General features: G+C 39.1%; 2 protein-coding genes across 5 annotated transcripts; one reads left to right on the forward strand and one right to left on the reverse strand.

The window, feature by feature from the left end:
- Positions 1–631: 631 nt before the first annotated feature.
- On the forward strand, positions 632–22,401 carry ABRAXAS1 (abraxas 1, BRCA1 A complex subunit). 3 transcript variants are annotated; one of them, XM_086704694.1, is made up of 9 exons: positions 632–814; positions 2,999–3,089; positions 8,037–8,073; positions 9,149–9,215; positions 10,983–11,176; positions 12,529–12,648; positions 13,597–13,681; positions 16,489–16,603; positions 16,991–22,401. In XM_086704694.1, exons 1-9 carry the CDS (start codon positions 728–730, stop codon positions 17,422–17,424), a joined length of 1,230 nt encoding a protein of 409 aa, XP_086560820.1. In that variant the 5' UTR covers positions 632–727; the 3' UTR covers positions 17,425–22,401. The 3 variants fall into 3 exon arrangements, with proteins under 3 accessions (XP_086560820.1, XP_086560821.1, XP_086560822.1); XM_086704695.1 differs by lacking the exon at positions 2,999–3,089 and having other exon boundaries at positions 680–814; XM_086704696.1 differs by lacking the exons at positions 2,999–3,089; positions 9,149–9,215 and having other exon boundaries at positions 680–814.
- MRPS18C (mitochondrial ribosomal protein S18C) lies at positions 21,384–26,411 on the reverse strand. 2 transcript variants are annotated; one of them, XM_025921921.2, is made up of 6 exons: positions 26,170–26,403; positions 24,878–24,930; positions 23,248–23,331; positions 22,187–22,244; positions 21,603–21,662; positions 21,384–21,517 (listed from the first exon to the last, which is right to left on the reverse strand). In XM_025921921.2, exons 1-6 carry the CDS (start codon positions 26,267–26,269, stop codon positions 21,441–21,443), a joined length of 432 nt encoding a protein of 143 aa, XP_025777706.2. In that variant the 5' UTR covers positions 26,270–26,403; the 3' UTR covers positions 21,384–21,440. The 2 variants fall into 2 exon arrangements, with proteins under 2 accessions (XP_025777706.2, XP_025777707.2); XM_025921922.2 differs by lacking the exon at positions 23,248–23,331 and having other exon boundaries at positions 26,170–26,411.
- Between the last annotated feature and the right edge of the window lie 295 nt (positions 26,412–26,706).

Here is a 26,706-nt window from a genome sequence, read left to right on the forward strand (position 1 = left end):
ATATCAAATGACTCAACACAACACGGTTATACATATCATTAAACAATATTTATAATCAGCATATTCTTTAACCCGATTCTTTAGTTTTCTAAAAGATAGCAAATCTTCAAAGAAACCGAAGCCGCCACCCCACCACACAGACACACACACACACACACAGACACACACACACACACACACGCACGATGTAACATCACCGGAGAGTTCTAGAAGAGACTGAAAAGGGTGCCAGTATGCTAGAGGTCTCAATGGGTAAATGGCAGTATCACGCACTTTGAAATCCATACCCAGGGTATTTCCATTGTGCTATTACAGCGACATAAGCACTGTTTCTATTCTGTCAGCATTGTTCGTTTTTTATAGTTTGCATATACGCCACAGGGCCCTTGGCAGCAGCTGGCCACCCAAACGCACTTCGTGGTGGCCAACAACCAGCCGCCTTTACTGCGAAGTCGTCAGCGGAAGCCACGATGCGACCGGGACCGCGCCCCAGGTGAAAAACCCACAGCGCCCCGGCCCCGCCCTCCACAGCCGCCTGGCCGCGCCCTCCTCCACCGGGAGCTCCCTCGCCTCCCCGGGCCCGCCCCCTCGGCGGAGCGCGCAGGGTCCAGTGCGCCGGCGCAGGCACCACCTCCTCGCTCGGCCCCGCCTCACCGCCGCGGCGCTCAAGGAGCCGGGCCCGGGCCGCTTCTCCCGATCCCCCCCTGCGCGTTGAGCCTGCGGAAGCATGGAGGGGGAGAGTACGTCGGCGGTGCTCTCCGGCTTTGTGCTCGGCGCGCTCGCTTTCCAGCACCTCAACACCGACTCGGACACGGTGAGCCCGAGGGGCGAGGCGGGCTCCAGCGTCGCCTCGGGAGAGGCCCCGAGCGCGGGCGCCCTTCGCCGCCGTTACCCCGGCCCCCGCCCATGAGCTTCCCGACGGCGCCGCGCTGGTTCTCTGCCCTGGGGCTTTGCCTTGTCCCTCTCCCGCGCGGTCGTAGGTGTGTCTCCCGTCCGGCAAGTCTTCTCCAGGAGTAGCCATTCCTTTTCTAACCAGTGTTTATTTCTTCGCTCGGACCGGAGTGTCCCACACACCCGCGTTTCTTTTCCAGCAGTCCTCCTTTTTTTCTGATTAAACTTAGTTGTGAAAGGATGGAGAGTTCACAGAGCGTTCTCCCACTACGGTAGGAAGGTGTTGCGGGTTAACTTTTCCGTTCCTCCTAACTACCGATAGTGGTTTTCAGAGGCCGCTGAATTTTTCCGTGCAGAGCAGCTGCTGTGCGCGTTTGTTGAAATTGTAGGCTAGTGAAGGAATAGAAGATGCATCCAGTGGCTGTTCTGGGGCAAAGCTTAGTGGATGGGAAAGCCTAATTTGGAGTATGTGATACCTGATTTTTGTTTGCATTGGTGTCAAGTTTATGAAATTGTAAGGCCTCAGCTAGTTCCTTTTTGATGCTTTCAGTTACAATAGAAACATTTACATTTATCCTCAAATTTAGATATTATTTCATACTTCTGCCAGGTTCAAAAATCTCTGGATGAAGTAGTGAGGTAGTTTTTTAAATACAGTACACGTTTTGAAAAACTTATGAAATCAGAAAAAGACTATAAAACTTTGAGCCCAAGAAATACTGGCTTAGATTTAAGAGCTTAGTATGCTAGTACAGTTTAGAGAATACCATACTGAGCACAGCCTACTGATTTCTGCTAAATATTGTGTATTTCATTTCATGTTGTTTCCAAAATTGTTTTTTTGGCACAATCCTAATAAGGTTGGAGTTGATACCTTTCATGTATACAGTTTTAAAGGGGGGGGGGGTGTTTCTTTATTTTGAGAGAGAGAGCACAAGCAGGGGAGGGGGAGAGAGAAAGACCAAACCCCAAGCAGGCTGGGTGCCATCAGCTCTGGAACTCAGGAACAGTGAGATTGAGTTGGACACTTAACTGACTGTGCCACCCAGGCACCCCTACAATTTTAAATAACTTTGTAGATTAATACCTAGCTAAGAGCAAATATATGGCAATTTATAATGTGTGTGGCTGTGGAAATTATTTTGGAAAGTCTTTGTGTGAATATAAACAAAATGGGTCCTTAAGTCTCTGTAGTTTAAAGGATTAGCCCTTGGGAAATAGCATTGTGTTAGAGAGGCCATTACTCTTACATCTTTTTCCTAACATCTTTAAAAGGTGATTTTCTGGATAGCTGTTCTTGCATTGACACTGCTTCCTTTCCCAGGGTTTGTCTAAAAACCTGGACTATAGAGTTCTGGATTGTTCCCCCTAGATTCCAGTAAAGATTCACATTATTGAAACTTTTTTTTTTGTCATTTTTTTTTTTTTTAATGGAATGGGAGGGGGCATTCTTACCTAATTATAAAGAAGGTAAAATCTTTGTCCATCAAGCATATTGGGTCTTTAAATGTGCCAAATGAAAATATTGAATTCTCTGAAATTCAAAGACATCACTGCTGTTGTGGCAAAATGCCTGCATTTTAAAAACAATTAGGGCTCCTAGTTCCCCTTTTAGAAATTAGACTTTGATACTGAATTCCAAATCTTTAATATTTTTGTATAACTTTTAGTCTAAAACCACTGATCATTGTGTCATTTCATAGCTCAGAAGCACCCACTGGCTCCCAGAAGCATGTGCCATTAATCCAGAGTCCTTGGCTAGTTATTTGGGATGTTTCATTATTGGCACTATTCCCATCTATCCATAATTTCATTACTCAGAAAGGGGAGCCTTCTGTTCCAAGACAAACTACCCTGCTCTTCCTTCTTCAGACATTATGTACTCATTTCTGGCTTTAAGCCTTTTATGTTCTAGGTGTGCTAAAATCACAGCAGTATTTACAGTCTCTTCTATTCATTTTTATTGAACTGTTCATATTTCCCAACTAAACTGAAAGTGTACCTGGTCCCTCACCAGGGACCCTCGCCTGATCTTGGGATATATTGGTTAAGTGATTGAGTAGTAATTCTATCATGGTATTCCATAGATTGCTTTTTACCTTTATAGGAAGGTTTTCTTCTTGGGGAAGTGAAAGGTGAAGCCAAGAATAGTATTACTGATTCCCAAATGGATGATGTTGAAGTTATTTATACAATTGGTGAGTCACTCAGTTTCTTTTTTTTCCTTAAACTTTCTTTATACATTTAAAAAAAATTTTATTTTTACATTTATTTATTTTTGAGAGACAGAGACAGAGCACAAGTGGGGAAGGGGCAGAGAGAGAATAAGACACAGAATCCAAAGCAGTCTCCAGGCTCTGAGCTCTCAGCACAGAGCCCGATGTGTGGCTCAAACTCAACCCCTAAGATCATGACCTGAGCTGAAGTCGGACGCTTAACTGGCTGAGCCACCCAGGCGCCCTTTAACTTTCTTTATTTTCAGAGAGAGTGAGAGCGCAGGGGAGGGGCAGAAAGAGAGAATCCCAAGCAGACTCCACGCTGTCAGCATGGAGCTTAATGTGGGGCTCAGTCTCACAAACCGCAAGAGTATGCCCTGAGCAGAAACCAAGAATCAGATGCTCAACCGAGTGAGCCACCTAGGCGCCCCTGTGATCACTTATTTCTGTGTCTACTATAGTTGATGGTTTATACTAAATGGGATCAGCATAAATTAGTTTGTAGATTGTTTTAAAAAAAATAGATAAAACCTTTTAATGCAGATTTTAAAAGATGCGTTGTAATAGGGGCACTTGTACCCCAATGTTCATAGCAGCACTCTCAACAATAGCCAAATTATGGAAAGAGCCTAAATGTCCATCAACTGATGAATGGATAAAGAAATTGTGGTTTATATACACTATGGAATACTACGTGGCAATGAGAAAAAATGAAATATGGCCTTTTGTAGCAACGTGGATGGAACTGGAGAGTGTGATGCTAAGTGAAATAAGCCATATAGAGAAAGACAGATACCATATGGTTTCACTATATGGTTTCACTCTTATGTGGATCCTGAGAAACTTAACAGGAACCCATGGGGGAGGGGAAGGAAAAAAAAAAAAAAAAGAGGTTAGAGTGGGAGAGAGCCAAAGCATAAGAGACTGTTGAGAACTGAGAACAAACTAAGGGTTGATGGGGGGTGGGAGGGAGGAGAGGGTGGGTGATGGGTATTGAGGAGGGCACCTTTTGGGATGAGCACTGGGTGTTGTATGGAAACCAATTTGACAATAAATTTCATATATAAATAAAAAAAAAAAAAGAAAAAAAAAAAGATGCATTGTATTCATTTCTCAATTAAAATCATGGCTCTGGCCTAAAGCAAGAGTGTGGAACCTAAGATGCGGTAAGATTACTGTGGGGAAACGCGGCTGAACTAGCTCCTGCATGTATTTAAGTGGTAGGAAGGTGGCCTAACAAAAGGAGAAGGAACCAGTAAGCAAGACCAATAAAAAAGATAAAACAGTTTGGACACAAACACTAAGTGCTACAGAAAAATTGGAAGATGAGAACTGAAAAACTCAGTTTTTTCGACTCCGTTTTAGATCATTATAAGTAACTTCTGGAGTGTGATGTGGAAAAGGCAAGACTGAAGGGTTTGACCAGTGGGTGGTGAAACACCTGCAGCAGACAGCAGCTGTTCTTTCAGGGAAGAAAGGGAAAAGGGAGCTTTAAAATATATGGGGGGTTGGGGGGAGGCTCTGATTACCTAACAGAGTTTTATCTAAGCATATTTCTAAAAACAAAATTGGTAGTATGCTGTATAAAAAATGTGGCATCATGACATCATATTGTGTCATGACCACTTCCGTATGTTAAACAATCCTCTAAATATCATTTTTTATAACTGCAGTGTATTCTGTTAGCTTTCTTACTCTTAACGGCTCTATGTGATTTCAGCAGTCCTGTAATCAGTAGTTTCCAGTTTTTCATTATCATAAATTATATTCTGTGACCATCCTTGTACATAAATATTTTCCTACATTTATTATGGATAGATTCTTGGGGGTGGTATTATAGTGTCAAAGGGTATGAACATTTTTAAGGTTCTTGATCCAGAAATACTGTACCAGTTTATATTCCTACTGTATGTCATTTTTTGTTTGCCACTTTAAAAGGTTAAAAATGGAAGTATATATGTAGATTTATATGTGTATATAAATGTAGTATATATGTGTAAAGTAAATATATTAAGTAAATTTAAATTCACTCTCAATAGAGTCTTCTCTGGTCACCACTGTTTTATGAGAATTTTTTTGCTCATTAATAATACACATGTATATAAATGTGTATTTTTATTTACACGAAAGGGATTATACTATAAATGGGTAAATATCTTCAAGATAAATATCTCCATTGATACTGTTCTGTTACTGTAGAATAGTATCAATATGTATAGTTTGCCATTCTTTCTAATGGCTTTATATTCCCACTGTATCTACTTACCAGTTAAGAATTCCCGCTGTATCTACTTAAACCAGTTACAAATGACTTTGTTTTTTTGTAAATACAAAACAATATAATAACACTTTGTAGTGCATAATCTCTATGACTTCGAGTCTGTTGGAAAGTCAAATTCCTAGAGGTAGACCATTGCCTTGGGAAAAGTCATGTTCTTAAGACTCTTTCATAATATGTAAAAGTGCCTGGGTCCCCATACTGGTGCCACCACTAGGTATTTTCCAATCTTTTCATCCTTGCCAATTCAATAAATCAAAAGAAATTATATTAATTTGTATTTCTTAGCTTTTGTTTGTTGGAAAGGACAGCACTGTTGCATACTTTGACTATATTTCTACTCTACTGTTTTGCTTTTTCTTAATTGATTTGTAATACCAAATTACAACTTAGGGAAATTGGCCGTTTGTTATGTGTTACAGGTGTTGATACAGTTTGTAGCTTTACTTTGTTAATGTGGTTTTTTTCCTTGTCAGACAGAAGCTTTAAAAACAAGCCTTTGGGGCATTTCCCCCTCCCCCACATTGTAACTGGCATACCACCCAAAGTAAGCAAAAGTATTTTGAGGAGTTTAAGCAACCACTTACTGAGCAACTCCATCGTGCTGGAACAATGCTAAGCATTAAGGTATTAGGCAAATGCTATAGGAACACCTAAGTATTTGCTCAAATTATTTTAAAATGTTGGATTATTAGATGATAAGTAAAATCCAGGATCTACAAATTACTACATTGCTTTGGTTAGTGAGATTTTCATCATTTTTGTATTTTCCCATATCTACACCAGAGTATGTTTGACCAATTATCAGTTACAAAGACTGTTTCTGTTCAGTTGTTGTTGTTTTTCAAACAGGGATTTGTCTGAGGGTAACATACATTTTCTTTTTTTTTTTTTTTTTTTTTTTTAATTTTTTTTTTTTTTTCAACGTTTTATTTTATTTTTGGGACAGAGAGAGACAGAGCATGAACGGGGGAGGAGCAGAGAGAGAGGGAGACACAGAATCGGAAACAGGCTCCAGGCTCTGAGCCATCAGCCCAGAGCCCGACGCGGGGCTCGAACTCACGTATCGCGAGATCGCGACCTGGCTGAAGTCGGATGCTTAACCGACTGCGCCACCCAGGCGCCCCAACATACATTTTCTAGAAGAAAAATGTCTCAAGAGGATGATCACTTTTCCTTTTTTAAATAGACCGAATGACTTTTATTAATATACACATAAAGTTATTGAAATGGTGATTTCATGTAGTTTTCTCTTTATTTTTTTTTTTTTTCCAACATTTATTTATTTTTGGGGGACAGAGAGAAACAGAGCATGAACGGAGGAGGGGCAGAGAGAGAGGGAGACACAGAATCGGAAACAGGCTCCAGGCTCTGAGCCATCAGCCCAGAGCCCGATGCGGGGCTCGAACTCACGGACCGCGAGATCGTGACCTGGCTGAAGTCGGACGCTTAACCGACTGCGCCACCCAGGCGCCCCTAGTTTTCTCTTTAAAGATGGCACTTGCAGGTACAAAGATGCAGAGATGCCTACAGCCTTCAGATGTTTACTTGAAGAGATTCAACAGCAGTTTGATAATGGGTTTCCTCACCTTGCTGAAGATTCACAGATTCTCTGTAATCACATTGATGTCTTTGATTTAAGTAACTAAAAAAAATTCTAGTAATCTGGCTAGGATCTGCCCAGCTAAGAGATATGCAAAGAGGACATGTCACAGGAACTATCTGAAATAAGTGATTGCTATTACAGTAATCCAGTAAATGCTGTCTGGTAAAATTTGATTTTTGACACAAGTTACAATTAAAAGTGGGAAGCCCAGAAGGACTTGTATTCTCTTTTTCTGTAGTTGTTTTTAAAGTATTCTCTGCATCCAGTGTGGGGCTCGAATTCACAGTCCTGAGATCAAGAGTCGCATGCTCTACCAGCTGAGCCAGCCAGGTGCCCCTGGACTTGTGTGCACTGGATAAGTTTCTTTGTTATCAGATGTGGATGTTTCACTCATACTGCTCCTTGAATAATTTTGAGAGATCTGGAAGTTTGGAATAATAGAAGGGACACCATATTCATCTGGATATTTCTTACAAGACTTATAATTCTTATGCAGTAGAATTTAATCTGTTTTGCACAGCATCTGTAGCTACCAGAATTCAGATGTATTTTGATGTATTTCTACTGGAAAGAGAATAAAAGTTACTTCCTAAAGGATACTAGCTTTTTTTTTTTTTTTTTTTGTAGTTAACATTAACAAATCCTTTATGAAGCAGCTGCTTGGAATAACAAAAGATAATCCCTTTAACAGCTGTTGTTGTCAATTGGGTAGAATTAGAACATGACCTTTTTAGAACCCAATGAAAATATAGCAACTTTAAATTTATCTCTTGTGTTGCCATTATTAAACCTATTGAGAGGGAGTGTAGTGTTTTAGTTAAGACCGAGGCACAGGCTTTGAATTTTGGCCCCCCACTCTCTCTACCTGTTACCACATCTTTAAAATGGAAGGAACGATTGGTCTCATAGCTTTGTGGTGAGGATTAAATGAGATCACAGTAAAGTACTTCCTCCCTCAGTATATGCTGTTCATATATGAAGTGCTTGGTGTATGCTATTCAAATGATAACTTCTATAATCATAGCAAAAAATTCCTTTTTTCCAGACATCCAGAAATATATTCCATGCTATCAGCTCTTTAGGTAAGTAGCAAGAGGAAGTAAATGATCTATTGTGAAAATTATTCTGTGTGAATGAAGTAAATTTTAAAACTAACAAGATATCTTAATTGTCAGTTATACATGGTGGTACTGATAAAAATGAAAAGACTTTTTAAAGAAAATTCACTTGTTCATTTCAACCCTGTCTAATAGTTCTTTCTCTGTATTTATATGCTTGCTTTCGCTGGTCTCCACTGCCTCTCCCAGGTACCAGTTTACCTAGAGGGTTTTTCTCACACCCAGTCACCTCATTGCATATTCTAAACTCAGTGACACATTCTCATATATCAACAGCAGCCCTTTTTTCTACTCTTTCATTCCAGTTTATTTGATCATTTGTGTCCTCACTTACCATATTCTAATGTAATCTTTTGCCTGGTTAGGTTCTTTATCCAGCCTGCTTCCTATTGCCTTTCTATGGTGAAAACTTGTGTTTTTAGTCCTACAGATAGTAATAGCACTATAGCCCTAATAGGCTATGATATTTCTTAAAACTTTTCATTCAGGTATAACATACATGTAGAAAAATACACACATAAGTTAGATAAATTTTCATAAAGCAAACAACTACAACATGGTGTAGTTTTATGATTTATATCAGTTGTACTTGAAAAATCAACATTACTATCTTACAGTCACACTGTATGTACACATAGCTAAGGCTGTATAAGAACTGCAGTGGAGCGTATGGTAAAGGTGAGAAAGATCTGTGGTAGGGGATGATAGAAATAAAGGCTTTTGTGTGGTCTTAAACTGCTCTGCCAGAAAAAGCTAGAGCTTGTATAGTGTTCTACGTACAACGGACATACAGAAATATTTGTTGAATGAAGGATCCCTGGATTCTCCACTCCTTTGCCTTTTTCATTGCTTATGGATCTCCTATTTCTACCACTTTAAGTCTGTTAATTTGAGAACTTTATTCTTATTTTTAGAACTTCATATGACCAGCAAGTAGGTATATGGATTTTGGGTGGGTAAGGAGTAACTAAAGTTAAAAATGCTAATAAAATCCATATTTTTAGCCTATTTGAAATGCCTTTAATTTTGGCTTTTACAGCTTTTATAATTCTTCTGGTGAACTAAATGAGCAAGCACTGAAGAAAATATTATCAAGTGTCAAAAAGGTATTCCCTGACTTTTGGGGTTTTTTTGGTATTATATCCTAAAACTGCGTAATACTTTAACGGAAGTTTTTGGCAACATTTGTCTTCACAGTGTTCTATAAAGCAAGTGAAGAAAGAAAGGCTTTTTCCTTCCAGAAGTTCAAAGGGATTGCTCTGAGAGCAAAACCAGTCATTAAAAATATTAATCTTGTTCTCATCTTTGGCTATTCTTTTTTTTTTAATTAAAAAAAAAATTGTTTTAACTTTTATTTATTTTGAGAGAAACAGAGCATGAGCGGGGGAGGGGCAAAGAAAGAGGGAGACACAGCATCCAAAGCAGGCTCCAGGCTCTGAGCTGTCAGCGCAGAGCCCCTGCGGGGCTTGAACCCACAGACCATTGAGCTCATGACCCGAGCTGAAGTGGGATGCTTAACCGCCTGAGCCACCCAGGCACCCCACTTTCTTGACTATTCTAATTAGCATTGATCTCTTCCTCTTCCACATTCCTACCATACCCCTTCCCATACCATTTATTCCAGGACTTAACTCATTACTGTTCTTTTACGTAGCTGCAGTTAAAGCGCTTTGCTATATAGCACCTAACCTTTACTAGTATACTTGGTGTTTAGGTAAGACTTGTTGAATGATCAAAACAGGTTTTTTTCCCCCCAGATACAAAATTGGGGGGGGGGGGATGGTACTTCTTAAAACTTTTTGGTCTCTGAGTTGAGAATAAAAGTAGATTCAGTAAGTTTCTTTTAAAAAACTTCCTTTGTTGGGGCGCCTGGGTGGCGCAGTCGGTTAAGCGTCCGACTTCAGCCAGGTCACGATCTCGCGGTCCGTGAGTTCGAGCCCCGCGTCGGGCTCTGGGCTGATGGCTCAGAGCCTGGAGCCTGTTTCCCATTCTGTGTCTCCCTCTCTCTCTGCCCCTCCCCCGTTCATGCTCTGTCTCTCTCTGTCCCAAAAATAAATAAACGTTGAAAAAAAAAATTTTTTTTTAAAAAAAACTTCCTTTGTTGAAAATGCTTTGGGCTTGCCCCCTGATTATATTTGGGTATTTAAAAATGTACTTATAAAAATTTTTTAGTTTTAAAAAGGAGAAAACTTTTAATTTCCTTAGTTTAAATGTGCAGATACAAAACTTAGTTGCTGACATTGTCATACACAGACCTTTAAGCAAAGTAGTTGCTCTTTGTTATAATTACTAAACTATAATTACTAAATGAGATTTTATTTTTCCAGTTTTTAAAAAAAAAGTTTAGTAATACTAACAAATTTGTTCAGCAAATGTTACAGTTTGTAAAACCATTTCATATGATCTTACTCAATTTTGAAACCCACTTTCTAAAGGTGGTACCATTCCCATATAAATTTCAGTTAAAAGCTGTTGGGTTCAATTTATTGAGCAAACCAAATATCCATATAGGAAGTAAATTTGTTTTCACTGACATTTTCTTCATTTAAATTTTGACTAAAGACTAAGATTTTAAAATAGCAAATGATATCAAGAAACTAAAAAAAGTTAGGAATTTTTTTTCTCTATATGAGTAAAATAGTAGCTCCATAACTGAATGGAAAATAATTTGACTACACAAGTCAGTTTACATACTTTATAAAAGTAAAGTATATACTTAAGTATGTACTTTGTTTATATATGCCAAAATCTTGCTAAATTTAAGAGTGCCATTTTAAAGGTTGTCAATTTTATTGCTTAATTATGACAGTAAGACACATAATAATTGTAACCACTAAGGTCTACACCTGATATTTTTCTGTATTTTCCCTCAGGCTGTGGTTGGTTGGTACAAATTCCGACGTCATTCAGACCAGATCATGACATTTAGAGAGAGACTGCTTCATAAAAACTTACAGAAGCATCTTTCAAGCCGGGAACTGGTTTTTCTGCTGTTAACACCAAGTATAATAACAGAAAGCTGCTCTACTCATCGGCTGGAGCATGCCTTATATAAACCTCAGAAGGGGTAATGTTGGCCAGTCATTGGCTGTTTTCAGTTAATAGAAAAATATACTCAATGTTTTCATTGTACTTTTTGCAGCCTAACAAATATTTCAAATACTGTTGCATTTGTTACAATAACCCTCTGAAGTTAGTGTACCATATTTTCTTATAGATGGGGAAGATGAAGGTTGCATAAGGAAATTAGAAGCCCAGTATGGAATGATGACTTGTGTTTTTGCCACAGAGGATTTGTTATAAGGTGGAAAAAATATGTGTACTTTGGATATGGTTCCTAAAGGATGTAATATAGAACTAATCCTAGGTACTTGAGCAGCTTTTCTATAACCTCTGCAAAGAAAGAAGCAAGGTTATTCTTGGTGGTCCACCAAAATGAGTTAACAGAGACTCCCGACAGGTTATGTAAACAACATTCTCATGGGATATGAGGATTAAGTGAAAAGAGTACCAACTAAGATTAATTTTATTATTTTTTTTAAGTGAGCTTGACACCCACCCCCAGTGCATGGATTTGAACTCACCACCCTGAGATCGAGACCTGAGCTGAGATCAAGAGTCAGAGACTTAACCAACTGAGCCACTCAGGTGCCCCTAAGATTAATTTCTTTTAATGTTTACTTATTTTGGGGGGAGAGAGAGAGAGAGAGAGTATAGGAGGGGCAGAGAGAGAGAGGAACAGAGGATCTGAAGCAGGCTTTGCACTGACAGCAGAGAGCCTGATGTAAGGCTCAAACTCACGAACCGTGAGATTATGAGCTGAGCTGAAATTGGATGTTTAACGAACTGAGCCACCCTGGTGCCAAGATTAATTTTATTATTCATGGAAGACAGGATGAATCTCAACAATACTGCCTATTTTTACATGTTAAAATAGACATTACAGTCTTCTTTTAGGGGCGCCTGGGTGGCTCTGTCGACTGAGTGTCTAACTCTTGGTTTTGGCTCAGGTCATGATCCGGGGTTGTTGGATTGATCCCTATGTCGGGCTACATGCTAAGCATAGAGCCTGCTTGGGATTCTCTCTCTCTCTTTCTCTCTCTCTCTCTGTCTCTCTCTCTCTGCTCCTCTCCCCAGTTCATGCTTTCTAAAATAAAAAATTTTTTTAGAAAGGTATTGTCAATTTCACAAAATTACCTTGCACGATGCACATTTCATCACTTTTAAATACCATTTGCTTCAAGTCAATAAATTTTATCTCAGGTAAGTAGTATGGAATGGGGTTTTTGTTTATTTTTTTATCTTGTAGGCGAAAGGTATTCTATATATAATATGTATAAGTATATATAGGTATATAATAAGGAGAGGTTAATATTTTACTTTATTCTAACTTTATATTTTAAAATTTTATTATTTCAGACTTTTTCACAGGATACCATTAGTGGTGGCCAATCTGGGCATGTCTGAACAACTGGGTTATAAAACTGTATCAGGTTCCTGTGAGTCCACTGGTTTTAGCCGAGCAATAAAAACACACAGGTGAGATTCTTCAGCTGCTTTCCCACTAAATTTCTATTCATTTTTTGAAATTAATTTTTATTACACAACAAAATAAAAAAGGAAAAGTAATAACCACATATTTCAAATAAACTAGACTATTTTTTACTGTTTCCGTATTTCTTTCTAGCACTTGGCCATTTATAATACACAGAAAAGAGAAGGGTTGTTGTATATCCTGTGTATGTCAACATATATATTCTAAGAGTAAGTAGCTGGCCTGAAAATAATTTTCTAAGGCAGCAATTTAGATCATAAAGGCATAAAATTAGATTGGATATTAAGTAACAACAAAAATACGAGGCTTTAGCCAAGACTCACTCATACTATAGGCTACAGCTATATAGCTAGAACTGTTGTGTGTTCGTTAAGGGAATAGTTAATGTCAGAAATGACAACACTGGTACTACAGGGTACTTACTGGAGAATAAGAGACTAGATTTTATTTATTTTTGTGTTCCACAAGAATTAACAGTTTTAAAGAAACTGAATATATTAATTCTGAGATGCACAGTTTTACATTTATCTCTAATTGGGATAATTTACAAACTATGCCTTACCGGGTTTTTTGTTTGTTTTTGTCTTTTTGGTATATAAAATAATGTTGCCTCTTTTAATCAACGATGACTTAAATTCAGTAAAATATTTTAAAAATTGAAAACCTTTCTCCCCCTCTCTCCTTCAGTCTTTATTTTTCTTAACATCTTTTGAGTCTTGGCAGTAGTACGTAAGAGGCTTTGAAGTCTGCTAATGTGAAGATATATGAACTAAGTTTTCTGATTGGTTTTGCTGTGAACAAGTAGGTTGACAAAATGTCCCTGCAAAACCAGTAAAAAGAATCTTCTGTTGCTCCTCAACTACAAATAAGTTTTCGTCATAGTATTAAAATGACTTCTATACATTTGCTTGACAAAATGGTAATTTTTACAGCTCTGAATTTTTTAAAGAAGATGGATCTTTAAAGGAGGTACATAAAATAAATGAAATGTATGCTTCTTTACAAGAGGAATTAAAGGTAAGTTCACATATCAAACACTTTAAAGACTACTTCTAGAGTTCATATCAAATTGATAACAAATCTTTTAGGGATAACTTGACATTTGATTAGATTCGTATTTTTCTAATGGTTTAGTTTCAGTAACAAAGACCTCAATCTCAGTGGCCTACAAAAACAAAGGTTTGGTCTCACTCACATTATATCTTGGCTGCAGCTCTGCTCCTGTTCTGAATGTCATCTTTATTCTAGGATCCACACTGAAGGAGCATTCCTTATATGGGACATGCTCTTCTCATGACAAAGGGAAAAGAGCAAGAGCTGGTGGAAATTCACAACAGCTTTAAAACTTCTGTTCAGGGGCACCTGAGTAGCTCATTCAATTAAGCGTTCAACTTTGGCTCAGGTCATGATCTCACGGCTCCTGAGTTCGAGTCCCGCATCAGGCTGTGTGCTGACAGCTCAGAGCCTGGAGCCTGCTTTGGATTCTGTCTCCTGTCTCTGTCTTTCTTTGCCCCTCTCCTGCTCATGCTGTGTGTGTGTGTGTCAAATATAAGTAAACATTAAAAAAAAATTTTTTTAATTAAAAAAACAAAACCCTTCTGTTCAGAGCTTACATGACACGTCCACTTACATTTCATGGGCCAGATTATATATCCCTATTTCATGGAAGTAGGCAGGGATATATAATCCTTTTACAGGATAAAAAGGGAAGCATGTATTTGAGAACAGAATAATCTACCACAGTACTAAATTCTGTTTCATTGTATCAGTTGAGAAGTAGACTTCAGGATGGGATTAGACATGTAAGAGATTAGGCCTGGGAAGGATAAAAGGGAGAGGAACAAGAACAGGCAGGGAGACTTAACAATGCTGAGTCTGACACCTGAGAGAGGAGACAGGATGGGAGGACAACTGGGTAGAGCTTTAGACTACAGGGCTAGAGGGGCGCCTGGGTGGCTTAGTTAAGCATCCGACTTCAGCTCAGGTCATGATCTCACGGTTTGTGGGTTCGAGCCCCGCATTGGGCTCTGTGCTGACAGCTCAGAGCCTGGAGCCTGTTTCGGATTCTGTGTCTCCCTCTCTCTCTGCCCCTCCCCCACTCACACTCTGTGTCTCTCTCTGTCTCAAAAATAAATAAACATTAAAAAAAAGACTACAGGGGCGCCTGGGTGGCGCAGTCGGTTAAGCGTCCGACTTCAGCCAGGTCACGGTCTCACGGTCTGTGAGTTCGAGCCCCGCGTCGGGCTCTGGGCTGATGGCTCAGAGCCTGGAGCCTGTTTCCGATTCTGTGTCTCCCTCTCTCTCTGCCCCTCCCCCGTTCATGCTCTGTCTCTCTCTGTCCCAAAAATAAATAAACGTTGAAAAAAAAAAAAAAATTTAAAAAAAAGACTACAGGGCTAGAGAGGTGGCTAAGCAAAGTTGTCCTACAGGAATGGATTTGTACTAATACCCACTGTGTTTAGTCATTGGTTAAGAGTGGCTGAGGGGAAGTGTGGCTTCAGTAGCTGACCTGAAAGTTTGGTAGCTGGGGCTGTCAGTCAACTATGCTTCCTCCAGTGGAGATCTGAGTAGTATATTACGTGGCCACCGTACTTCTCAATATAGCACACTAAGGGAGAGCACCTGGTGGCACAGTTGGTTAAGCATCCAGCTTCAGCTCAGGTCATGATCTCGTGGTTCATGAGTTTGAGTCCCGCATCAGGCTCTGTGCTGATAGTGTGGAGCCTGTTTCAGATCCTCTGTCTCCCTCTTCCTCTGCTACTCCCCCATGTGCTCTCACTCTCTCTCAAAAATAAACATTAAAAAAACATATATATATATATATATATATATACACACACACCACGCTAAAAGAAATAGGGTTAATACATTTTATAGTACTAATGCACACTGGTTTTTAATGTGAATGATAATACAGGAATTTTAGAAAACAGACATGTCCAGAATCCCAACTTGTAACAACTATTTTCACTTTACCATATTTTCTGGTTTTTCCCTAATATATATACATGCTTTTATGTAGTTGATGATGTTGGGGACTGTCATGATTTTTATTTGATGTCACTAAGCATTTTTCATGTTGCTACATAGTCTAGTTCTTTTTAATGGCAGAATATTTCATATAGCAATATATTAGAACTCTTATGTCAAAAGTACTAACTTGGGCTAAAATAGGGGATGTAGAGGTATGTTAGAGGAGCTGTAGGCAGAAAGCAGCTGAACTTCGGGAAGGAATTGGAACCAGGAGCCAAAATGCTATCAGAACTTTCTTCCCTTTGTGTCTGCACATTGGTTTCTTTCATAGTACCAGTAAAACATAGTTACTTGCTATTGTCAGTTTCTTTTTCTTTTTTTAAGATTTTATTTTTAAGCAATCTCTACGCCCAGCATGGGGTTCAAACCCACAACCCCAGACAAGAATCACACACTCTACCAACTGAGCCAGCTAGGCACCCCTGTTGTCAGTTTCTTAATGTTGTGTTTGGAGTAAATACGCATCTCTCAAAATACTGCAGTATTTTTTGTTTCAAAGTAAATGACTTAAATATTTTTGTTTTTTATTTCTGTGTATTACCATGCAGATAACAGGTGTGATAAAGCTGTGTGTGTATAAATGGGAAGTTCATACATCTGGAAAGCATTTTATAACCTATAAAGCACCATACAAGTGCTTGTTGCATTCCTTCAGAAAACAGCAAAATAAAAAAAAATATTTATAAAGGCTAATAATAATATAAAATCCACAAAGGGCTTTCTGTTATTTATGAACCTAGGCTGTAGTACACCACTTAGAATTTTATCTACGCCCTTATTTTATTTTGCAGAGTATATGCAAAAAAGTAGAACACAGTGAGCGAGCAGTAGAGAAACTACTAAAGGATGTACACAGCTTGAAATGGGAAATTAAAAAAAGAAAACAGGCACAAATTCAAGTAGCACGTAAGTAAAAAGTTCACACATCACTGCCTTCTGTGCTTTTAAAAAAAAATCCTGACTGAACTATGGATGAGCCCACTAAACTAACTGATGAACTTACGTACCTTAGGATTAAAAATAATTGTTTTATTAATACTCTTAAATCCTACTTAACAAAGAACTCGGTATTATTATAGCTATACTATATTGTTGATATTAAAAAATACAACTTAAATTCTCGTTTAGCATATAGTGGCATGTAAATTAGAATATGGGATTATGCACACTATTTTTCTGAGTTTAGAGGATAGAAATATTCAGTTAAGCTCTTTTTGACTTAACAAATAGATCACTACAAAAGCTTTGTAAAACAAATATCGCATGTTGAACTGTTAATTTTATTTTGTTTAGGGGAGACCGTCGAAAAAGACCCTCAGGAGAACGTTTTTCTTTGCGAAGCTTTACGGACCTTTTTTCCAGATTGCGAATTTCTTCATTCATGTGTTATCTCTTTGAAAAATAGGCATATTTCTAAAAATAGCTGCACTGCCAACCACCATCTTGATGTGATAGACAACCTGACCTTAATGGTAGAATACACCGACATTCCTGAAGCTAGTCCAGCTAGCAGTACACTGCAAATGATTAAACATAAAGCTTTAGATACTGATGATGGATGGCAATTCAAGAAGTCACGGCTGTTAGAGACACAAAACAAACCATCTAAAACAGATACTGATAGTAGTAATCAAGAAAAAGCATATACATTGAGCAGCCCTGAAACAGATGAAGAGATTGAAAGAATGAAGGGTTCTGGTGGATATCCACAGTCTCCTACATTTTGATCTTTTTAGGCCAAAAGGAGAGCTTTGATTGGCTGAAGGGTAAAGCCAGACATTTATATTGTCTTTACTATGTTCAGCAATTTGCAGTAATACATAAGTTCTAGTGCATTTATTTTTTAAGGCACTTTATTTTAAAACCATAACGTTTTTCTGCCCCCCACCTTTTGAAAGATTTTATTTTTAACTAATCTCCTACACCCAGCAAGGAGCTTGAACTCACAACCCCAAGATCAGGAGTCACACACTCCACTGACCAAGCCAGCCAGGTGCCCCTTTTACAAAACTGTTGAGGGAAAGGCTTAATTTAAGTAGATGGTTCTTTTAAACTTATATAGCATACTTTAGAATTGGAAAAGAAAGACTAGCATTAGAACACGATAGAAGAAGATGTCTAAAAATATGAAGAGGTATTTCATTTTAAATCATTACAGTTTCTACTTCTTAAGTTGTAAGTGGCTAGGGTTGCCAGATAAAATGCTGGAAACATGCAATATTAGGGACATTCATTAAAAAATTATTCATTGGTTATCTGAAATTCAAATTTAATTGCATGTCCTATATTTTTATTTGCTAAATCTGGCAGTTCTGATTATGGCACAACTAAAATACAGCACAAATAATCTCTTCCTAGTCTAGAGTCCTCTACACAAAATTGAGTGAATCCAGTACTTGAGTACAGGACAAGTCTGGTAATGGTGTGTCTGAGGTCAGTAGCTGGTCAAGTAGCTAGAAACACCAGTTAAAGTGGGAACCAAAAATGGTGCATATGTGTATATATATTTATATATACATGTCTATCGCAGATTTCATTTTAACAAAGTGGAGTTGTACATTCATTTTGTCAACCTTTTGTTGTAGGGCTAGGAACTTTTATGTGAGTATACTGGTGTTCCTATATAAGTCACATCCATTACTTTTATAGTTCCCAGTTTTAGTTTCTTTATAAAGAATTTAAAGAAGCTTGCAAAGCAACCTAAGTACAAAATGCTACTACTTTTTTTTTCCATTTCACAGCATCCTCCTACTTCCACCCTTCTTTAGTTGTCCTAACCACATCTAACTTGACAACTATTTTTTTTTTAATGTTTTAATTTATTTTTGAGAGAGAAAGAGTGCGCGCACACGAGCGGAGGAGGGGCAGAGAGAGGAAACAGAATCTGAAGCAGGCTCCAGGCTCTGAGTTGTCAGCACAGAGCCTGATGTGGGTCTTGAATTCATGAACTACGAGATCATGACCTGAGCCGAAGTGGGACACTTAACTGACTGCACCACCCAGGCACTCTGGGTGGTGCAGTCAGTTAGAAAGCATTTACTTAGTTTTCATTGCAGTAACTTTTTAATGCTCCTACTTCAATACAGTGATGAAACTGACACAGACTTGGGAACAAAATAGCTGACTGTTGGCAATGTAGAACTCAACAGGTTTGAAGAATTATGGGCTTCAGTATGATATTTGAGGATGTAAAGCTCCAGTTTAATCCAGTGAGCTGGTTAAATGGAAGTTGCCTAAGAGAGCTTTTACTGTGTGTTTTATTTCTTTTACATAATTGTGAGAATTTTCCACAAGGCCTACACATTATATGAAGCCTTCATGTTTCACTCACTGGATGAAATGCTGAACACAAACTTTGAGCATAGCTTTTCCATCTGCTACTTCCTAGTGGCAGAACAAATTCCTAGCTACTATCAAAATTATCTTTTATCTATGTTCACATGTATTAGTTACCCATGGGGTGCTAATGAAGCCCACATAACAACTGAGATGTTTTGTATAAAGAGTTTCTGTTGGGGCTGTTTAACTGGTTACCTAAGAAGCACTGTGGTGTAACAACACAGGGCAGAGGGAGGGGAAATAGGTTGGCAGTCTGAAACCTGACTTAAAAATAACCACAAATGGGGCAGGTGGGCAGCTGGGTGGCTCAGTTGGTTGAGTTTCTGACTCTTGATTTTGGCTCAGGTCACGATCCTGGGTTTGTGGGACCAAGCCCCGTATTAGGCTCTGCACTGAGCGTGGAGACTGCTTAAGATTCTCTTTCCCTCTGCCCCTCCCCACCCCACTCACACACACTAAAATTAAAATAACCACAAACATCACTAGAGCATATAGAGCATCACATAGAACATAATGACTAAATGCAGCCAACAAATGATTTGCTGGAGGTCACTGAGCACACATCACCTAGTTTACCTGTATGCTGGACTGAGACAAAGGTTCCTCACCCCCTCCCATCCTTGGAATGTACCCTTTGCCTACTGTTACCACATTGGGAGTGTTCCAAGGACATGGACTTGAGAAAGCAAGCTGTTAAGACCATATGGATTGTGTGTGACTAAACCCAGTTAAGGCCTCAATAGAAACTTTTAAGACTCTTGACAGGCAGGTGCAGAGATCTGTTTTTCTGAGATCTGTCTTGTGGTCACCCAAGACCAGCTTTGTAAGTAAGTTCTCTTGCTTATTTGCGCTGCTACTTACAGTCTGGAGTCATCTGCCTCTTTAGTGTTTTCCTGCCCTCCATGTACCAGTCTACTAATCAACAGATAAAACAAGCTAGACTAGGGGCGCCTGAGTGGCTCAGTTGGTTAAGCGTCCGACTTCAGCCCAGGTCACCATCTCGCGGTCCGTGAGTTCGAGTCTCGTGTCGGGCTCTGGGCTGATGGCTCAGAGCCTGGAGCCTACTTCCGATTCTGTGTCTCCCTCTCTCTGTGTCTCCCTCTCTCTCTCTGCCCCTCCCCCGTTCATGCTCGGTCTCAAAAATAAATAAACATTAAAAAAAAAATTTTTTTTTTTAAATAAAAAAAAAAAAGCTAGACTAGGACCAGCAGAAGCAATAAGCAACCAACATATGCAAATGTCTTAAGACAGGAACTAAAGATTTTTCAGACTCCGTAAAAGAAACAGGCCTTCATACAAAGTTCAGTTTGCTAAAGCACTATAAAGAGGTAATGTATTTAGTTCATACTTTGGCACAATGATCCATCTTGAAGAAAGAAATGCTAAACTTCCAGTCATAGAGAAGCATGCTAAGGTCAGTACCAGCTGAATTTCCATAATTAAGTTTGATGACCCACCTTTTGGTATTAAATGAAAAGAAGGAAAAGGGTCCTTCTATATCATTTTCCCCCAGTTACTCATCTTTTGACAATTAGTTACTAGACCATTTGTTTATGGATCATTTTAAATTATGCTACTGGGACACCTGGGTGGCTCAGTTGGTTAAGTGTCCGACTTTGGCCCAGGTCATGATCTCACCATCCATGAGTTTGGGTCTCATGTCGGGCTCTGTGCTAACAACCCTGAGCCTGGAGCCTGCTTTGGATTCAGTGTCTTCCTCTCTCTGCCCCTCCCCCATCCATGCTCTGTCTCTATCTCTCAAAAGTAAGTAAATGTTTAAAAAAAAAAAGTACACTACCAGTTTCAAGATAGACTAGCCCAGAAATAAATGTTAGGGCCTTTGCACCACTATCCATACCCGCGTTAACTAATGTCTCTATAAAGGGAACACCCACTGTCCTGGCCAGGCATACTGAAATATTGGTAGTTAGAAAATCTAAGCAATTTCAAGTCTACACTCTGTCACATGGAATTTGGGCATTAATAAAAGCATTCTACCTTGATGCAACCATATGCCTAAAATCCCATTTACAAGACAAAAATCTGGGACTCAAGTAAAATTCCAAGTCCTCTATTCCATACTTAAAATCCCAATATGAGTTGTATATGGTATGAGCTAAGTGGGGACCAGATAAAATGACAATCCTACAGTACCAATTTTTAAAGTTTGTATGTATGTAAAATGTGATGAGTATTAACATTTTAAATAATGTTTCTTTAATGAGCAGCAGAAGCACTTTTTCCTTGTAAGATCTCAATTATTAAGAATTTAAAACTTACAAGCATTTGGCAAGATTTAGCCTATTTTCTACTCAAAGATTATTAAATCTTCTAATTTGAGTCAATATTAAAACCATACAACCATTTATTGTAAAATACATTTACTGATGATAAGACATGTAATTTACTCCCGATACTTGATGTTACAAACTTTAGGGTCTTTGAGATATGCAGGATCCTTGTATGTAACTGGCATAAACCCTGTAAAAAAGAATGAAAGTTCTTCACAAAAGATAACGAGCAAAAACTTTCGATTAGCCCAATTCAGTTTTTCAGATGCTCTTACCCATTATTTGAGCTCTCTTAATTGCTTTTGTGATTTCTTTCTGTTTCTTCCCACAAAGACCTATGAAAGAAATGCTTTCATATTCATAAAAAAATGTCAGCACTCAAAATGCACAACAACTATCTTAAGGAAAGGCTAGAAAACCTGTAAACAGCAAGGTAGTAAATGTTTTAGGTTCTGTGGGCCATACGGTGTCCTAATTTAGTCTGATGTAGCTCACAAAGTGGCTATAGACACTACGTAAAGTAAGCTATTTACAAAAACAAGTGGTAGATCCAACTTGGCCTAGAGGCAATTGGCCCCAGGTTTAAATAAATAGGAATAATTATAGTATACTCCAAAACATCAATGCAATTTTCTTAAGCCCTCATTTTTTTTTTTTACATGTCCACCTGTAGTTAGCTCCGAGCATAAGAAGACATGTAAAATAATAGCCCTTTTGGCCTACAAAGAGGCTTTCTCAAAGTACTGTCATATCTGGTCTAATAGTGATTTATAGCACAATCTGAATATCTGCCATTTTTCTTAAATAACAAGTAGATTTATCTAATTTTTATAAGTTGCTATAATAGAAAACAAAATACCTGTTATGTGCCTTCCATAAATGCATCCAGTAAATGGAGATATAAACTGGGACAAAAGCTGTTTTGAGTTTTATTTGGAGAAGAAAAAAAATTTATATCAATACATTTGTTCAACCTTGATTGTGTAAATTAAAAAATGTATATATCACTGTCAAGTTATGTAAAGGCTTAATTTCAGGCAAAATTCATTAAATAAAAATACTATGTCCATTCTATTAATAGATCTTTTTAAATGAAAAAGCTAATTACCAAAGTTAACATCTCTTATCCAGTGTGTCAAAAAAAGTCTATACAACAGCTTAATGAGCACTTGTTTTCAGTGCTAAAGCTGTTTCCTTGACCTCCACAGATACTTTCCTAAAATACTATGCTTAGCATTAAACATTTCATCTATCACGACAGGCTATCACATTATTCTATCAGACTACAGTGAGGTCTTCAAAAGGTACATCAAGCCACTTGCCATAATTTTGTGTTTTATTAATTTAAATTCTTTAGTACTTTTCAGGTAGCAGGCACTGTGCTGGCACTACGCATAATCCTCCTGACATGCTTTAAATTTAATGGTTTTGCTCCTAAGGCAGCTATCACTTTATGCTACTGTCAGGATACTTAACTCCGGAACCATTCTTGCCCCTGATTTGCCACTTTTAATTTGCTGAGCCCTGGACAACAAATAAAAATACCTTTGAAGCAGTGATACTGGTAGTGTATCAGTACAGAGATCAACTTCAGCAGAGGGGCTTTTTCCAAATTGTTAACTCTACCAACTAAGAATCCCTGCATAGTGAGCTACTGGTAAGACCTTTAAGGCAGAGGGGGAAAAAAAAGGAAGAAAACACTGAGCTGAAATAATAGATGAGGGAGAGCCAAAGGGCTCTCATTTTAATAAAAGGGATGCCTTGTACATAGAAAACCAGATTTGAAATTATGAAGTTACTACAACAGGTGCCTCTACACAAAGCCTGTTATAAAACTGACTTGATTCTCTTTAGTTATGACTAACAAAGGAGCAAAAATCCTAAAATCCAGTATCATAGTGAAGTAAAACCATATCTCACCTGTACATTCTTATAATCTACACGTTTTCCACACAAAATACATTTTTTAAGAGGCTCCTTATAAGGATTTTCCATTGGAATAGGCTAAGATAAAGGAAAGAAAAAAATCTAATAGTTTAATGTGTTAATATTAAAATAGAATTAAATCTTAAGGTTACCACATTTGAATCTATCCAAAGGATTAGTTGTACCTTTCTTAATATGAAAAAGAATAAATGACAGCTTGGCTTGTAGAAGAAAAATCAAGGTTTCTAAAAAAGTCACCATTTTAAGGATTTCAGTGTGTTTATAAATGTTTTGTACGCGTACTTTGGTTTGGCTGAGGAGGAATTAAATCATGGAGGAGGATTCTGGGATAGAATACAATCTCTGTTTATGGGAGGATACCTTTCATGGCCCCAAACTGCTTTATATCTCAACCTTTTTGGTTTTTCTGTCCTCACTACTACCTCTAATGCTTCTGTCACAATGCCTCCAATCTATAATCAGTACAGGCATGTCTCCAATCAAGATATTCTTATCTAGAAATGGCTTTGAAGACCTTAACCCCCTGTAGTTGTATGCAAAATTTCAAGTGAATGAAATTGTGAGCTTTTTTCTGAGAGCCCATATTTTATTAGCATCTCGGGAATTTATGACCTATAAAACAGCTCTAGTAATGTCCTTTACTCTCTTGAACTGTGGTGTGCATTAAATGACCAAGAAGGATGCTCAAGGGACTAGAATTCTGTTTTCCAACCCTTCAGACTCTTAATCCAATTTATATGCAGCTCACATGTAATGATTACATTCCTTCTCTACACTGTGTTAAAATGTTTTGTATGGTTTGATTAGTGTCAAATCATCTTTGCATATAGCAGGAAAAGCTATACTGGCCAAGCCCAAAGCTAGCACTTGAAACCCATAAAAATACATCTACAGGCTAAAAGAAACTGTATTGAACATCCTGGTTGTAAAACTTTAATTTTGATCACTTACTCACTAAAACACCAAACCCACTCCCCCCCAAACTCCCCCAGTAATGAATGGCACAAAGAACTGAATCTGAAATGGGGACGAGACTTTGTCCAATTCCTCTGTTGGATATTCTGCAATTGTTGCACACACCAAAACTACCTTCTTTAATTTCTAAAGCACATATCTTTAAATTTAAGATCTAGGGGCGCCTGGGTGGCGCAGTCGGTTAAGCGTCCGACTTCAGCCAGGTCACGATCTCGCGGTCCGTGAGTTCGAGCCCCGCGTTGGGCTCTGGGCTGATGGCTCGGAGCCTGGAGCCTGTTTCCGATTCTGTGTCTCCCTCTCTCTCTGCCCCTCCCCCGTTCATGCTCTGTCTCTCTCTTTCCCAAAAATAAATAAAAAACGTTGAAAAAAAAATTTTTAAAAAAAATAATAAATTTAAGATCTAAGAAGAAAAGTATGGTCTTACACAATTGATGCTTCTTGGTAGATCTTTAGAAATTCTCTTACTTCAAAGCTCTCTTAAGTGCTGATTAACCAATGAATTATAATTTTCAAATTTTGATTATTTTCTTAATTGTTTTGTCGTCCAGCTGAACTTTATTCAAATAGCTAAAATGTAAGAATTTGCTCATATTTGCAAATGCCTTAAAGGGAAGAAAAAAAGCCTTACCAGGTCCTCATTGCTGGCTACCTGCGTGTATTGTGAACAGCTTCTCCACAGCACTGCAATTAAACAAACAGAAACAAACCAATTCTTTTTGTTAGCTCTGTAACTAAAGAAATATTTTTGTTTTTATGGAAGCAAGGTGAACCAAGGGATACAATATAAAAGAAAGGTTTGGGGGCACCTGGATGGCTCAGTCTGTTAATCCGATTTCAGATCAGGTCATGATCTCCCAGTTCATGGGTTTGAGCCCCAGGCTGGGCTCTGTGCTGACAGCTCAGAGCCTGGAGCAGATTTCTGATTCTGTGTCTCCCTCTCTCTCTGCCCCTCCCCCACTCACACTCTTTCTCTCTTTCTAAAATAAACATTTAAAATTTTTATTGAACAAAGAGGTTTTGGGGCGCCTGGGTGGCTCAGTTGAGCGTCGGACTTCGGCTCAGGTCAGGATCTCGCAGTCGGACTTGGGCTCAGGTCAGGACCTCGCAGTTCGTGAGGAGCCCCCGTGTGGGGTTCTGTGCTGACAGCTCAGAGCCTGGAGCCTGGTTCAGATTCTGTCTCCCTCTCTCTGCCCTTTCCCCACTCATGCTCTCTGTCTCTCAAAAATGAATAAACGTTAAAAAAGATTTTTTTAAAGAGGTTTTATATTTACAAACAACGACAGAATAAAAACCTTTAGAAGTGAGGCAGAGTAAGATTTATGATGAATGTGTTTTCCAAGGCTTTGGGGAAAAGGCATATATTTCCCTACCCCTACAACCTCTCACCTGCTCTCTTCCTGAAGTTTATTTTCCCTTCACTCAACGGTTAGAGGCAGATTTCGACGGAAATGCCGGGAAAGCAACAGAAAGGCATTGTTATAGCATAGGGAAAATGTAGTAACAGACCCCCTAAAGAAAGTATTGACAGAAAAGATAACGTGCAGAAACGATAGATTCGAGAGCCCATGTCACAATTTCGCCCTGATCGGGAACGTTAGACATCCCCTATAATCTGCTGCTGGGTGACTCTGGAAATGTACTTTCCTTACCAACTCTACCCAGAGCTCTCAAGCAAGTACTCTGAGAATCAGGAGATCACTCTCTTCGTGTGGTTAAAAAAGTGTACTCGACGACAATCACGCACCCTTCTGCCTTAAAACACTAGTCACGGGCCATTACAGATTCCCACGTATCCTGGATAAGCTCTTAATCGCCTAGAAACCGGCGTCGTTTGGCTAACAGTGACCACTCCACCAACCTAATTAGGGCCAATGCAACGGCTGCAATGCCACAAAAGAGCATAGGTTATGGAAACTTTACCCGCGTGAGTCTTAGGATCTCTGAGGCAGAGAGCTGGCTTTATGAAGTACGCCAACTTTTTCCTCCCTAGATCACTGCAAACAGCAACCAGCGCCGCCATGGATCCTCGCTCCTCCTCTTCCTTATCCTCTTTCCAAATACTCCTGACGAGTCGCCTTCGGGGTTCCTCCCTTGGTGGCCCGAAAACTCGATTCAAAGGTTCCGCTGGCGAACCGAAGTCGGTAAGGTTTTCAATGCGCCTGCGCAGCACCTTTTCGTTCAACCCTTCACAGGCACAAGCCTGGGACACCTATGATTGGACAAGGAGAAGGCGGGCCCCTCTGCTCGGGCCTCCGCTTCCGGTTTGAGTGCCCCCCCCCCCCCCCCCCCCCCCGCCTCCCGGCAATTGATTTGCGATATTACCCTAAGGTGGATGGACAGGCGAGCGCGGTTTCCCGTCAGTTGCTACCCTCGCTCAGTGCTCCACTCCCTCTTCCACTGGGGTTTGGCAGCTGGGTCACGCGGGACGAAGTTCGGGCAGGGTCCTCGGCCCCTGCC

Source organism: Puma concolor, chromosome B1, assembly GCF_028749965.1.
Source record: "Puma concolor isolate L17-30 chromosome B1, mPumCon1.1.hap2, whole genome shotgun sequence".
Lineage (NCBI taxonomy): Eukaryota > Metazoa > Chordata > Mammalia > Carnivora > Felidae > Puma > Puma concolor.

Excerpts from the sequence above, each read along its gene's own strand:
- ABRAXAS1 (XM_086704694.1), top strand. The coding sequence starts at position 728 with ATGGAGGGGGAGAGTACGTCGGCGGTGCTCTCCGGCTTTGTGCTCGGC. Across the intron at positions 3,090-8,036 it reads TGAAGTTATTTATACAATTG|ACATCCAGAAATATATTCCA; the intron begins GTGAGTCACTCA and ends CCTTTTTTCCAG. Across the intron at positions 13,682-16,488 it reads CTTTACAAGAGGAATTAAAG|AGTATATGCAAAAAAGTAGA; the intron begins GTAAGTTCACAT and ends TTTATTTTGCAG.
- MRPS18C (XM_025921921.2), bottom strand. The coding sequence starts at position 26,269 with ATGGCGGCGCTGGTTGCTGTTTGCAGTGATCTAGGGAGGAAAAAGTTG. Across the intron at positions 24,931-26,169 it reads AGATCCTAAGACTCACGCGG|TGCTGTGGAGAAGCTGTTCA; the intron begins GTAAAGTTTCCA and ends GTTTAATTGCAG. Across the intron at positions 21,663-22,186 it reads TTATGGAAGGCACATAACAG|GTCTTTGTGGGAAGAAACAG; the intron begins GTATTTTGTTTT and ends TTTCTTTCATAG.